At 36.4% G+C, this 14,056-nt stretch overlaps 1 protein-coding gene across 1 annotated transcript in view; it reads right to left on the bottom strand.

Annotated features, from left to right (window-relative positions):
• The window catches only part of PPM1E (protein phosphatase, Mg2+/Mn2+ dependent 1E), a 205,436-nt gene that overhangs the window by 6,884 nt on the left and 184,496 nt on the right, over positions 1 to 14,056 (bottom strand). Inside the window, exons 4-6 of the mRNA XM_031966498.1 lie at positions 6,880 to 7,068; positions 4,106 to 4,249; positions 3,738 to 3,831 (exon numbers count right to left, since the gene is read on the bottom strand). Coding sequence (XP_031822358.1) covers positions 3,738 to 3,831; positions 4,106 to 4,249; positions 6,880 to 7,068 — 427 coding nt within the window. The remainder of the gene's footprint in view (positions 1 to 3,737; positions 3,832 to 4,105; positions 4,250 to 6,879; positions 7,069 to 14,056) is intronic.

The raw sequence follows: 14,056 nt of genomic DNA, 5'->3' as shown, positions 1-14,056 counted from the left end.
GCACCCAGAACTGAATACAGTACTACTAAGTAGGTCACTATAACTTCTTATTAGGGCAGAGTAAAATATGACTATTGACTCCCTGGTCCTAGATACTATATAACTACTAACAAGGCTTAAAATCCTAATAACAAACATTCTCAGCAATTGCTTTACACTGCTAATTTATAATAAATTTGCAGCCTTGCAAAACTCCTAAGATACATGAATCATTGTTAAATTGTCTCTTCTGTCTTTTTTGCAAATTGTTTCCTTTAATGTAAGTTGCAAGATTGTATTTATTTCTATTAAAATACTCATTAGAACAGACCCATTGTCCTACCCTCTCAAGATATATTTTGGATCTCAAGCCTGTTATGTGTTGCATTAGCTAGCCTACCCATCTTTGAGTCATTAATAAATTTAATAATGTTCTTTTGTCTGTATAGAAGTCATTGATTTGGTGCTTTTCCATTATTAATTTGATTATTCCTTAAGGCTTGTCCTGCTCTAATTCCCTCAAACCACTGATTGATTGATCCATTCACGGTCTTAGTCATTACCTGTATTGTGTGTGCAGCTGCCAAATTTGTTCCCAGCCTTAACTTCTCATACCTTTTGACAGTTTCATGTATTGCAAGAAATATGTCTACTTTGCTATTTTTAACACCAAAAAGGAATGATATCTAGAACAACGTTTTATATGCCAGAGATGCCCAATAAATATTTGTTAAATAAATGACTAGAATCCTTATATGTACTGTTAAAGTGGAAAGAATTTTTAGTCCAACCCTTTGGTTTCACTGTACCATGCTATCATATAATGAGATAGAATTCATTTAGATCATTACCATATACATTCTTATTCCCCTAAACCTTTCTAAGTTCTTTACTGTTATTAGCACTAGTTATACTTTCCCATCCCCAGCTGTTAGATACTTAAAGATACTTAAATCATCTTTACCTTGAAGCCACTACCCCGTCCTATTTCTTCTGACCTAATATTTCTCAAAATCAACTCTCTTTTTTTTTTTCAGTCCTACAAGCCAGGTCAGATCCCCTCCCTGTGACACCGTGGACTGAATGCTGGGCCTGAGTCAGAAAAATGAGTTTAGATCTGACCTCGAGATATTTACTGTGTGTGACTCTGGGCCAATCATTTCATGTCTGTCTGCCTTAGTTTCTTAATGGAGATAATGATAGTACCTATCTTGCAGCTTTGTTATGAGGATTAAATAAGAAAACAGCTGGCACATAGTAAGTGCTATATACCTATAAGCTGTTACAGCTATAGTTATTATTATTATTATTATTGTTATTTGGACTCTTCCTCCAATAGTACCACAATATCTAGTAGCCAGAATCCTCTTGTTTTGAAGACATCACTTCACTTTTCAGAAGACTAGGTAGCTCCTAGTTGTCTCTTTGCTCTCATTAAAACTCCCAGTCATGGAACTTTAATGGCCTCTATCGATCTCTTCTGAAATCCATCACCCCCTACTGTACCTGATTGTATGATTATCATTATCATTTGCTGAACTCCAGCTCTAAAAATACATGTGATCTGACTCACGCTGTTCCCAAATTCTCATTTTAGTGCTTCAGTTAAAGGGCTACTGCAAATGTTACTTTGGAATGAAGCATGAAAAGATCTGTGACTGGCAAAAACTGCCAAGATTCTGGCTTTTCACCTGCTCTTGTGTGGGGTGTGTCAAATTCATGACATTTCGCCCCCAAACTTGGTAGGAGGGCATGAATTCATTTTATGATAGAAGTAGCTTTTATCTTCAAACTACCCCCTCCATCTACTATGGAAACCCAACATGCCCTTGTCAGCCTCCTATGGCTGAAATACTCATAAGGAGGAAACCCTTGAAAAGGATTGCATTTCTGAAGATACAAATTATGTTTGGATTCTTTTTGGGAAATGTTTTTTCCCTAATCTAGAAAAACCTTAGTAATCATGTATAATTCATTTAAGACTAAGGAGAGATATATTTCTAATTCCTTTTTTGACTTAATTTCCTTCCATATCCTTTTCAATAGGTTGGTTTCTTTAACAAATGTCAGTGATTCCTATGATTAATATATCTTAAGATGATTAACAGGACTTCTGATACTTCTGGAATCAAATAGATTTAATCCAGCAATATATTCTAGAAAGGAGATATTTTTTCCACTGGGCTTTTTATTCTAGAATCCTTTACTAACTGTAGTTATAAAGAAGTGTATTTCCTCTCTCTTACTTGCTGCTCCCCACATTTGGGGCCTTCAACAGCTTGTTAACACCTCTACCAAAGAGTAGGCAGAGAGGGAGGTGAAACTCAGAGAATCCTTTTAACTCCTCTTAACAGCCTTGGAATGGAAGAAGGTTAATATTAATGACTAAAATAAGATTGGAGGATTATGTATAAATTGTATTTATCCTATCCCTGTGCCCAGTTCCTAAGGAGACTGGCATTTGTCACTGTAGCCTTGAAAATGAGAATGAATATCAATTGAAAGAAAATCGAGACAAGTAAGAGTCTTTTAAAAATAATTTTGTATTATAAATATAAGTATAAATATATTTATTTATATATAATATATATAAAATATAAATATTTATTATAAATCTATAAATAAGAAAATAGATATATTAAAGAACATTGTAGGCTATTGTCAGAGTCACTATTGTGACATGGATAAGTAAGAGTTTAGCCATGTGGTATTAACCAATTTGACTAGTGAGAAGCCTAAAATTACAGGCCTAGAGCCCAAATTGAGTGCATGTGGTCTCCAAGTGAGCCAAAGCCACATACAACCTGGTTCTTCCATCTGCCTCCTCCATGAACCATATGACTTAGGGGGAGACTGTTCCATTTCACTTAAACTTTGTGCCCCCAAGAGGACCGAAGAGTTCAGTATAATAGGACCCTAAAAGATTTCATAATAACTAGCCCCAAGGTTATCCAACAGATTGCTGTAAAAAACAAAGTTGGAAGGAATTTTCCACCTAAAAGCACAAAGTTGTTGATTTTTTTTCCCGAGAGTTACCTCTTTATTATTTACATTTTTATTAAGCCTCTTCATGATTTAGTGATGGCTTCAGATAGCAAGACAGACCTCAAAGAGTAATTGTTACTGTTGGTCAGGCTTACCTGCTGGCTCTAAAATTAATTCAGAGATCTCGAAAATCATGACATTTTACTCTTCATAAACTGCACCTTCGTGTTTCAGTTCTGGTTCTAAAGTTGCCCCCAAAACTTAGTATAATTAAGCTAGAATGCTACTAGAATTCTTTCTTGTTTTCCTTATGCCAAATAATTCTAACATACTTTCCAAAAAATTAAAATAATTTGTTAAAATTTATTTTCATTCACTGAGGGTAACAATTTCAGTATCTTAGAATATGGTAGAATAAAAATAAATAGGAAAATTTTAAAGGTGAGTCTGCATGAGGTAAAAGATGTAGTCCCTGGCCCCTTGCCAATCTCCCGAGTTTCAGGGAAACCTGCGACTGCATCAAGGAGACAGCAGACTTGTAGGCCCTGTGAGCTTAGACTTTGGGTTGTTTTTTCATTTTGATAATAGAATTTAAACATAAGCCTCCACTGACAAAAGGATATGAATCAGTAATTAAAAAGTAAGAGAGGCATCCCTTAATTACTGTTTAAGTGGTACCATGAGTTCTTTCATAATGAAAATTGTATTGTCTGTAGTTCCTCAGTGTTCTCAGAGCATACTAAAAAGCCATAATGAGTTAAATAATTTCTTACCAATAGCTCTTGAGACAGACAGACTTCCATTCACTCTCCAGGCACCAAACCAGACCACACAGCCTCCAAGGGCCTCAATTCGTTGCTTCTCATCCTAAATCACAGTGTAGCACATAAAAGAAAAACAGAAAATATAACATCAGCAGGCTCTCTGGAAGCGATAAGAAGAGTTAGAATGAGGAATGGCACTCAAGGACATACAGCCTTTTGCTGGAAAAGATTTCTTTCCTCTTTCCTTTTTCCCAGGGATTTTATGGGGCTGGTTGCTGGGGAAATAATGATAGTGATTGCAATAAAACATAATAGCATGAAGAGTTTTCTGGAAAACAGATCTTAGATTATGGTCCAAAGAAATTGCTTCTGCTCACCTCCCGATCCGGTTTATGTGGCTTCATTAATTCTACAGCTTGGCCCTTCCTCACAAGCATCACCTGAGAGTCGCCCAGCCAGGCTACGTGGAGCATGTTGCCTCGGATAAATGTCACCACACCTGTGGTCCCACAGCGTAAGCTCTGAAAATGATTAATGCAAAGCAAGTATAAATGAAGATCCAGAGGCACTGAATTCTCATTGAAAAGTACATTTACATTCTGACCCAGCAGGGAGTAGGTAAACTATTAATAATATTTTATACTTGTATATCATACTTTTAAAAAACATTTTCATGTGCATTATTTTACTTGATCCTCATAAGCACCCTTATCCAATGTCATATAACTTGTGCCTTCTAGGGCAGGACTTTTCCCCACTGTGTCATGTGTCTCACTAAATCATTATTTGGTCAGGGAAAAATCATAGCCTCAGGTCCCACTCTTTGTAAAACTAGGATTTATAGCATTTCCCTTGAAGGGGAAAAGGGAGCCAATGTTTCAATGCTTCTAGAAGGAATATATGAAAGTGTCCAATAATGGTTGTACTCCATAGAATACTATGGTTCATAATCTTAGTATGTGAGACACGTACAGCTACTATGAAACTTATATAAAATGTTTTCTAGAGGTCTAGATTTTCCCCACATGTAATATGGGGAAACTTTCCCCTTCAATTATTAATGCATTAGGAATCTGGAGCCCTTGTAGGAGAAAGTCTTCTGATTCTGGGGTCTCTTAAACGTGCTGATGCTACTAGCTGACCAACTGGGTAAGTCTACTTGACCCACATATCATACTTTTCTAATTAGCCCCAGTGAGCCATATATAGGTAGATGTTTTCCCCCTTCCAACATTCCTTCCCCATTGCCCATCTCCTACATGGAGAAAATTCGTTGTTTGTTATAAATCCTCGCCCACCAATAGAATGTCTTCCCACACAGAATGTTCAGATAGTTCAGCCCCGCTAGTACAAATTATAAAGACGTTTCACTGCATATGCTCTGGAGAGAACAGGAGGCTGGGCTGTTTCACAACAGGAATAGCTACTTTTTTTTCTCAGTAGTTAACAGCACATGGAAGGACAAACGGGAGTTTGCTGTGCAAGAAATAAATTATTTAAGATAATAGCTTTTAGGGAGACTGAGGCACACTGGAGCTTTAGACAAAATAAGCAAGTGTGGATACAGTCAAGAATATTAGTTTACTCTTGAAGAAATGGAAGCAGGATATGGGGAAGAGAGAAAACCTAAAAGCAAAGATTTTAAGGATGGGATTATCTCTAGTTCATTCCTCAGGGTATCATGTTCCACCCTCAAAGCAGAGGAAGAATTATGATGAGATGAAAAGCCAGGAGGCTGTGGTTTTTGAATAACCCCTGGGAAATTTAGGAGATTGGCATCCAGCACAAAGTATACTATTCAATCAATAAAACCTTTTATGTTTAATTTAGGGCTTGTTTAATTCATCTTTTAATTTTATTCCCCATTCCCATATACACAGTTCCTAGTACATGGTAGGTAACAAAATCCTTGAACTGAATTGAACTGATTTTAATTGTATAAGTCTGGTGACTACTATTTTTGTGTATTTGCATTTAACCTAGACAGGCCTTAGGATCATTAGAAGAAAAGGAAATATATACTTATTTTCTGTGGGATCCTAAAGTTCACTAGGGCATGGAGCATTAAGATTTCTGGACTACATTCTGACCTCTTCCTCTAGTTTACTATGTGAGTTTTCCTAAATGAAATAGATCAAATAGTCATGCACAACCCACACTCTGCCCATTCCATGAAAGAGTTAATATTTCAGTTATGAGAAAATAATTTTCTCTCTGTGCAATCAACTTCTTTAAGGAAAAAATATTTTTTTTTTCAGTTTTTTTTCTGGTTAAGACTTCCAGCATTCACTGCTATAGTTAATTATGTACCCATGGATTTTGATCCATGATTAATTAAGTTGAAGTTCCCACTGTTTATTCTAATATCTAATTTCTGTAAATATTAAGGTCAGTAAATGTTTAAATAGTGAAAATCATTACAATACAGAGAACAAGCTCAAACTTCTTTTATTCTGGCAAGAGGAAATTTGCTGCCTAGATCATTTGAGACTGATAATAATCAAGAACAGATTAATAGCGTGAGTATAGTCCCAGTTCTTCTCTAAAGCTCTTAAGATAGGAAATTAAAGTAGTTTTTCTCACTCAAATAGTTTGCTGGTTTAATGACCATATCCAAACTTGTTAGCAACAAACAGGGAAAGAGATGATTATGGTGTGACTGATTGATAAGCTTTGGTGATTAAAAAAATAAAGATTTATTAACCCAGAGTGAGAAATTTCTAGAAAACTGCAGCCTGAGAACTCCTATATAGTACGCCTATATATGTCTGTATATATATTATGTTTACATATATGTGTGTTTGTATAATATATATATATATATAAATATAAACATATATATATATATATAGTATGTCTAAGACTGTGTTCATGGAACACTACATCACGTAGCATATTCTCCACACAATGAGGGAGAACTAAAATGGAATTCAAGGTCTTCCTCAGGAGTAGAGTCCAGATGAGAATGCCAAGGGATGTAAAGCCCAGACTGAGGGCCAGGGGAAGGTGATGTAAAGAAAGCAAAATCTGAGTCTAAGTAACCCTTTAGCCACAGACTAAATTAATGGACTGGGCGAATATTCTTTAGCATTTTGAGACAAAAATGAATCTCTTTTGGGCCCATAGCTGCTCATATGACAAAGTCACAAACCTCCCTGGCTGCTTTCTGCACAAAACGCTCGTCGGTCACGCGGAAGGCCCGGCACAGAGCCTCTGCAGGATCATGGGGGAACATTTCCTGGCGCACCAAGTTCACATGGAGGTGGACAGAAGCGTAAATAGCAGCATCCACTCCACCGTGCCCATCAAACACAGCAAAGTAAGCTTGTTCTTCTTGATCCTGTCAAAGGAAGCAGAGCACACAGCCAATTGGGTGATGGGCTGTGATCAGATTAAACTGCTGTCCTTGAAACCCCCATTCCCCATCTTCCTCTGCCTTGCCCTACACCCCAAAGTGAGTTGCCTCCATAACAAGACAAAACATTCCCTTTTCCAGCCACTGCTGAAGTACCTGCAGTCTCCGGGCATTCATGTTTCCATACCAGCACACTGGAAGACACATGCCCAATTAACTCGGGCAGAACTGCCCCTTTCTGTGGAAGTTGCTACTTTGTACCATGGAAACCACCCACACACATTTGCTTCAAACGTTCCCCATGCAGCCAAAGCAAAAAATAAAAATAAAAAAATAAGAAGCACAAAAAGACAATAATTAAATGCCTTTATGAAGATATTAAATAACATTTAAAATAAGCTTTTTAAAATGTAAACCACTGGCATAACATATATGTGGATAGGTACAGATATACTTCATGATTCCAGAATTCTCACCATATGGGAACCAAAAAAAATTTTTTTCCCCTGAGGCAATTGGGGTTAAATGACTTGCCCTGGGAGTATCTCAGGTCATATTTGAACTCAGGTCCTCCTGACTTTGGGGCTGGTGCTTTATCCACTGGGCCACCTAGCTGCCCCTGGGACCCAAATCAACCTGCAAACATTCATTCCCAATGTAATTCACTCTGTCTTTTTGTTTTGATGATATAGAAAAGAGAAGAATGTGCAACCACCAGATTCTGTTCTCAGCCCATCCCAGAAGTTTGTTCTTTAATACTCACATATCAGGCTAATCTGGAAAAGCTGGGTTCTAATCTATAATCAATTATAGAGGAATTACTACTCTGTAGCCATACTAGGAGGTCTCCATGACAGTCTGGACCAAAAACCAATTCTTATCTGGTAAAGAGACGAACAATTCTTTGTACTATCGGTTCCCCGGCTTTCTTGGGGAGACATTGTGATTTTGGCTACAGACCTTTTTATTCCTGGCATTTGGGGAGAGCTGGATTTTAGTGCCATTCCAGCCAGTCACTTAACCAAACTGCTTCACTTTTTCTGTGCCTCCATTTCTTCCATCGGTTAAATAAAGATGGATGATTAACACTTAACCCTTAACCCTTTTTGATCTATTATTTTATTAGATCCTCTCAACATCTCTGAGGTTGAGAGGATGTTGAGAGGATCTAATAAAATAATAGATCAAAAAGGGTTCTGAAAATGGGATTTTTTTTTATCCTTATCTTTTATGAAAACAGATCAACCTCTTTTTGTAACTTTATTCTCTCAAAAGGGATCCAAAATGGAATCTCGATAAATTTATGATTGATTCATTTAATAAATAGGAACTTAGACCTTAAATACCTCCTTCCCTTTGAGAACATTCCTTGAGGCCTCTGTTAGTAAAAGTAAACTAGACAGAATGGATTGTGAATGATTTAAATACAGTAGAAGAATTCCTATGTTTTGTGTGATTGTAGACAGGTCAGCAGGATCAAATCAAGATGAATTTTTTTAAAATTATTTTTTTCAAGATTTTTCAGATAAGGGTATCTAGGTGGCATAGTGGATTGAATATTACCCCGAAGTCAGGAGGATTTGAGTTCAAATGTGGCCTCAGACATTTAGTATCTGTGATGCTGGGCAAGTCATTTAACCCTGATTGCCTCAAAGCAAAAAAAAAAAAAAAATTTAAAGGCAAATATTTTTTTTAAGATGCTTGATGGCAAGGAGGAGGGAATCTGTTAAGATACCAGAAGGGCTAGGGAAAAAATAATACATAAAGAAGCAAGATTTGGAAGTGGGAACATACAATCCAGAGCAAGAGAGTGTGGATATCCTTGAAAAGAAGGGGAACAGCACTGCCAGACTGATCTTTCCAAAACAGCTTGTATCACATCATTCCCCCTACTCAGTAACTTCCTATTATTGCCTAAGGTCTACCAAGAGGGGTGAGAGTGGGAGAGGAATGAAAAAGAACATAGTCTGTTCAAAGTCCCTGAAGTTTAAGCTCAGTCCTTACAAATGCAGAGTCCTGGATCACAGGTCACATCTAAAATATAGACTAAATAATTTAGGACCTAATTCTGGCTCTTAATTGATATCTTAAATTGCATTTAAGAGGTTTATATACAGGATGACCCTGCTATTATAGCTATAATATGTCTTTTAAACCAAGGATCTCAAAGCATTCTGAAAAATGAAATGAAATAGAGGATTTGAGGAAGCAGCCTAATACAATGCGAAGAAAACCAAATTTGGAGCTTGGGAGCCTAGGGATAGAACTAGCAATTCTGGTGGTACCCATGGCAATGTGGAATTTAACCAGCTTTTTTAGAGACAGATTCATCTTGAGGTTGAGGATACTGCCTCATGGGAATAGATCTATCCATGATCAATGTGGCAACAGGCAAGAAATATCTTGAACTCAGGTCCTCAGATTCCAAATCCCGTATTCTTTCCATTTTTGTTTAATCATTTCAATTGTGTTCAACTCTTCATGACCCTATTGGGGCTTTTCTTGGCGAAGGCAATCCACTGAACCACCTGGCTGCCCAATTGTTGTTGTTGTTTGTCCTTCATTCTTGAAGACCAAAGACATCCCAATGTTGGAATCAGGGTATGGTGTGTTTGTGTGTGGCTGATCAGTCCAATATGAACTGGAAGGCACTCCCAAAGTGGTCTGTTAGAATATTTAGGGGAGAAGCAGCTCTGTATTTAGAACACACTTAATGTAACACTGTCCCTTATAGTTCAAAGAGGTATAGTTAGAATTGGAAGTTATCTTGCAACATTTCTTTTCCCTTTCTACATTATAAACTCCTTCAGAGTGGGATCTATGTGATAGGAAATTTTTATCCCAGCATCCTAGTACTGATTTACCAACCTGGTATATAGTAAATAGGAACAGGGTGATCATTTGAAGCAATGGCCCATGGCTGATGGTGAAGCAAGAAGTAAAATCAAAAGCAACAACTGCTTCAGCAAACAGTACCAAGAGCTTTGAATCAAAGTGCAATCTCAATATGAATGTACTTATTCCCCCCACCCCCCACCCTCTGTTAGCAGCTATTATTACGAGGCTTTTGAATCATATACATGGAGTTGAATCACTTCAGAAAATAAGCAATATAGTCACATCTTAGACACACATGGCTTAGACATCTGTTGATAAGCCTTTGAACACCCATACACATAGTCAACCTTGATAGTCTTTTATATGGAAGAGTATAATTTATAATTTTTAATTGATGCTCAAACACAAATTTGAGAAGAAGGACAAGGAACAAGTAAAAGAAAAAAACCTACTTCTGTATTAGTTCATTATGTCTCAATAGTAAGAACTAGGATTCATTAAACAGAAAATGTTTGGTAAATTGACATGGATTATAAAGACCTAGTTTATCAATTACATTTCTTTAAAGTATAAGCCCAGCAAGTTTTCTTTCTTAGGAGTCAAGATATTTATGTCTCTGTGTGTACACACACACACACACACACATTTCCCCAATTACATGTAAAGACAATTTTTAACATTTATTTTTTTTGCCTCAGTTCCTCCTCTGCAAAATGAGCTAAAAGAAGGAAATGGCAAATCACTTCAATATCTTTGCCAAGAAAATCCCCAGCAGGGTCATGAAAAGTTGGACATGACTGAAAGGATCAAACAAAAATGGAAAGAACACAAGATTTGGAATATGAGGATCTGGGTTCAAGATTCTGAGTTCCAAATTTTCTCCTTCCCTTCTCCTCCTCTTTCTCTTAGACAGCAAGCAATTTGAAATAGGTTGGATATGTGCAATCATGTAAAATATATTTCCATATTAATTATGTTAAAGAAGACACAAAAGGAAAAAAAATACATGCAAAAAAAAGTGAAAAATAGCATGCTTCGATCTGCACTCAGGCTCCATCAGTTTTTTCTCTGGAGGTGGATAACATTTTTCATCATGAATCCTTTGGAATTGTTGCCAAGATATTTTTTAAAAATACGGTGGAATCAGAAATAACTCAGCTAAGAGAGCAGCATGGTGCTTTCTCAAAGTCAATCTCATATAAAGTTAGCAGGGTAACCAAGAAAAAATTGTCAGGTTTCCATAGGGTTTAAAATTGATATGTAGAATGTGTCATGTTGATAATTTATATGGCTCTTTGAACCAAAGCTGGTATTAACAGAAAGCTGTAAGGAAGTATATCTACAGAAGAAAGATAGAACCTGTAATCAGCAAAATCCTGGATTGAGCAAAAAGGGAAATGATAATTTCTGACAAAAAGGAAAATGATAATTGTTGGAGAGACTGTGGGAGGACAGAAACATGACAATTATTGGTGTAAATATAAATTGCTTCAACTATTCTGGAAAGCAATTTGGAATTATATCCAAAAGTTACTAAATTGTGCATACCCTTTGACTCAGAGATACCAGGAAAGGGGAAAGGGCTCACGTATAAAAAATATTTATAGCAGCACTTTTTATTGAAGAAAAAACTGGAAACATAGTGGGTATCGATTAAGTGGGGAATGATTAAGCAAATTACACTATGAGAATATCATGAAATGTTGTGGTGAGGAATCATGAGAGAGAGATTCAGAAAAATCTGAGACATTCTATGAACTGATCCAGAATAAAGTAAGCAGAACTACAACAATTTATATAATGATGACAATTTTGCAAAGGAAAATAATGTTGAAAGGCACAGGAATTTTGAATAATTCAAGGACCAATCTTGACTCCAGAAGACTAATGAGAAATCATGCTTCTTACTTTTTTTGGCAGAGAGATGGGAGTGTAGAAAGAGATATACAGAGGGGTCCATTTTAAGCTTAAAACAATTCTTAGATTTTTTGGGATGCCATATATTTTCAGACACAGCCAACATATCTATTTGTTGTGCTTAACTATAATGTATTATAAGGGAGTAATTTTATTTGCAGGAGGATAATTAGTAACCAGTGGTGGTTAGTAATAATGATGCAAAAAAGGAAAGAAAAATAATATCAATGAAATTTCAAAAATACATAGAAGAGAAAAGAAAGGAAGTTTAGAAGACAAGAAGGATAATTATAGTACTGTTGTTAAACTCAATAAACATATTTCCCCCGAGGCAATTGGGGTTAAGTGACGTCCCCAGGGTCACACAGCTAGGAAGTATTAAGTGAATGAGGTCTGAGGCTAGATCTGAACTCAGGTCCTCCTGACTTCAAGGCTGGTATTCTATCCACTATGCCCATCTAGCTACCTCTCAATATACATTTTTACCAAATTGTTGACTCTCTTTTCACAATTTTCTTGCTCCATTCTTAATTCTTTCCCCAATTTTTCTTTTATTTCTCTTATTTGAATTTTCAGATCCTTTTTGAACTCTTCCAGGATTTCCTTTTTTCGGCCTGAAATCAATTTGTATTTTTCTTTGAAGCTTTGGATGTAGCTGTTCTGACAATATTGTCTTCTGCTAAGTTTGTGCTTTGCTTTCCCCTGTCACTACAATAACTTTCTACATTCATGTCTAATTCCAGTAGTCTATTTCTTGATTTATAACTTTATATTATACTTGGTCCCTGCTCCCAAGGTATCCTAACTTTCAGACCTTTTTTGTTGCTGTTTTCAGAACTAGTTCTGGGAGACCAAGTTTGCAGTGCTTCCAAAGTGGTATGATCTAAGGAGAAGTGTGGTCATTCTTTTCCAGCCTGTGCTTTGGTCTTTATCCAAAAAGAGACTTTGTTACTCTGAGACTATAAGTGTCAGTGCTCCTATTGGCCCTGAAATCGTGATCCAGAACTGCATGACAGACAATGCAACAAGGTCCCACCCAACACCACCAAAAGGTCTCCTGTATCTTTTTATGATGGGTTATTTTACTTCCTTATTGTATGTGGGCTAAGTGTTCCCAAAGCTGATGCTACCAGTGACGGAGTTGCCTTCAAGCCATGCTGTATGCTCCAGACTTCCCCATAACCCCAGTGTGATAGACTTTCCTGCTGACTTCTTCAGTTGTTTTGGGCTGAAAAATTGTTTCGTCCCTATATTTTGTTGGCTCTGCCACTCCAGAATTCAATTTGAGATGTTAAAAAGTTGTTTGGAAGAAAATTTGGTAGAGTTCAGGTGACTTCCTGCTTCTGCTCTGCCATCTTGGCTCCACCCCTATATTTAATATACATTTAAAGAAGTCCACAATTTCAATATTCAATCCTAGTCTGTTGTTTTTTGTTTACTGAAATATTCATATTTAGCATATGAGATTAAAAATCATTCCCCAGCCTCCAAGTGGTCAAAAAACCCCAGAGCTCCTTACCTCTATGAAGTCACAGGTATGTTTTTTGAAAAAAGATAATGATTAGTATGGTGAATATTAATATTAATATTAAGTATTCTCCATTCCTAACTGCCTTACATTTAACTCTTCTTTGTGTGAGTTTAGTAACTATATATGTAGGTTGTACATATATTTTATGGGTATTTGTCTTTCCCATTAGAATGTAAGCTTGTTGCAAGTACGGATCTTGTCTGTCTTTGCATTTATGTTTCCAGAGTCTAACACAATATCTGACACATGTTAGGTGCTTAAAATATGCTTATTGATTGGTTGAATTTATTGAACTTAATCAAGTAAACACAACCCAGAAAAACAATATACTAGGTTATCTCAGCAATATAAATGAAAAGAATAAAAACAAGACAATAAAAACTGAATATTAAACAACATAATGACCAAGTTTGGCTGCAAGTAAGATAGATGAGAAGACTCTTCCCCTCCCTCCACATCTTTGCAGAAATAGGGGACTGTGAGTGTGAAATACAGTATATATGTCAAATTTTTCTGATATGTTGATTAATTTTGTTTAACTGTTTCCTCCTCCACCTTTTATTCTTTGTGATAAGGGTTGTTATCTGGGAAAGGGAGACCAAGAGGGAGAATAGTGGATTACATTAAAAAATTGGGGTAATATAAAAACAAGACATCAATAAAAGGCATTTTAAAAAAGAAATGTTC

The sequence above is a fragment of the Sarcophilus harrisii genome, chromosome 4 (assembly GCF_902635505.1).
Source record: "Sarcophilus harrisii chromosome 4, mSarHar1.11, whole genome shotgun sequence".
Taxonomy (NCBI): domain Eukaryota; kingdom Metazoa; phylum Chordata; class Mammalia; order Dasyuromorphia; family Dasyuridae; genus Sarcophilus; species Sarcophilus harrisii.
Note: the sequence above shows the minus strand (reverse complement) of the source record. Positions and strands in the feature narration are given on the sequence as shown.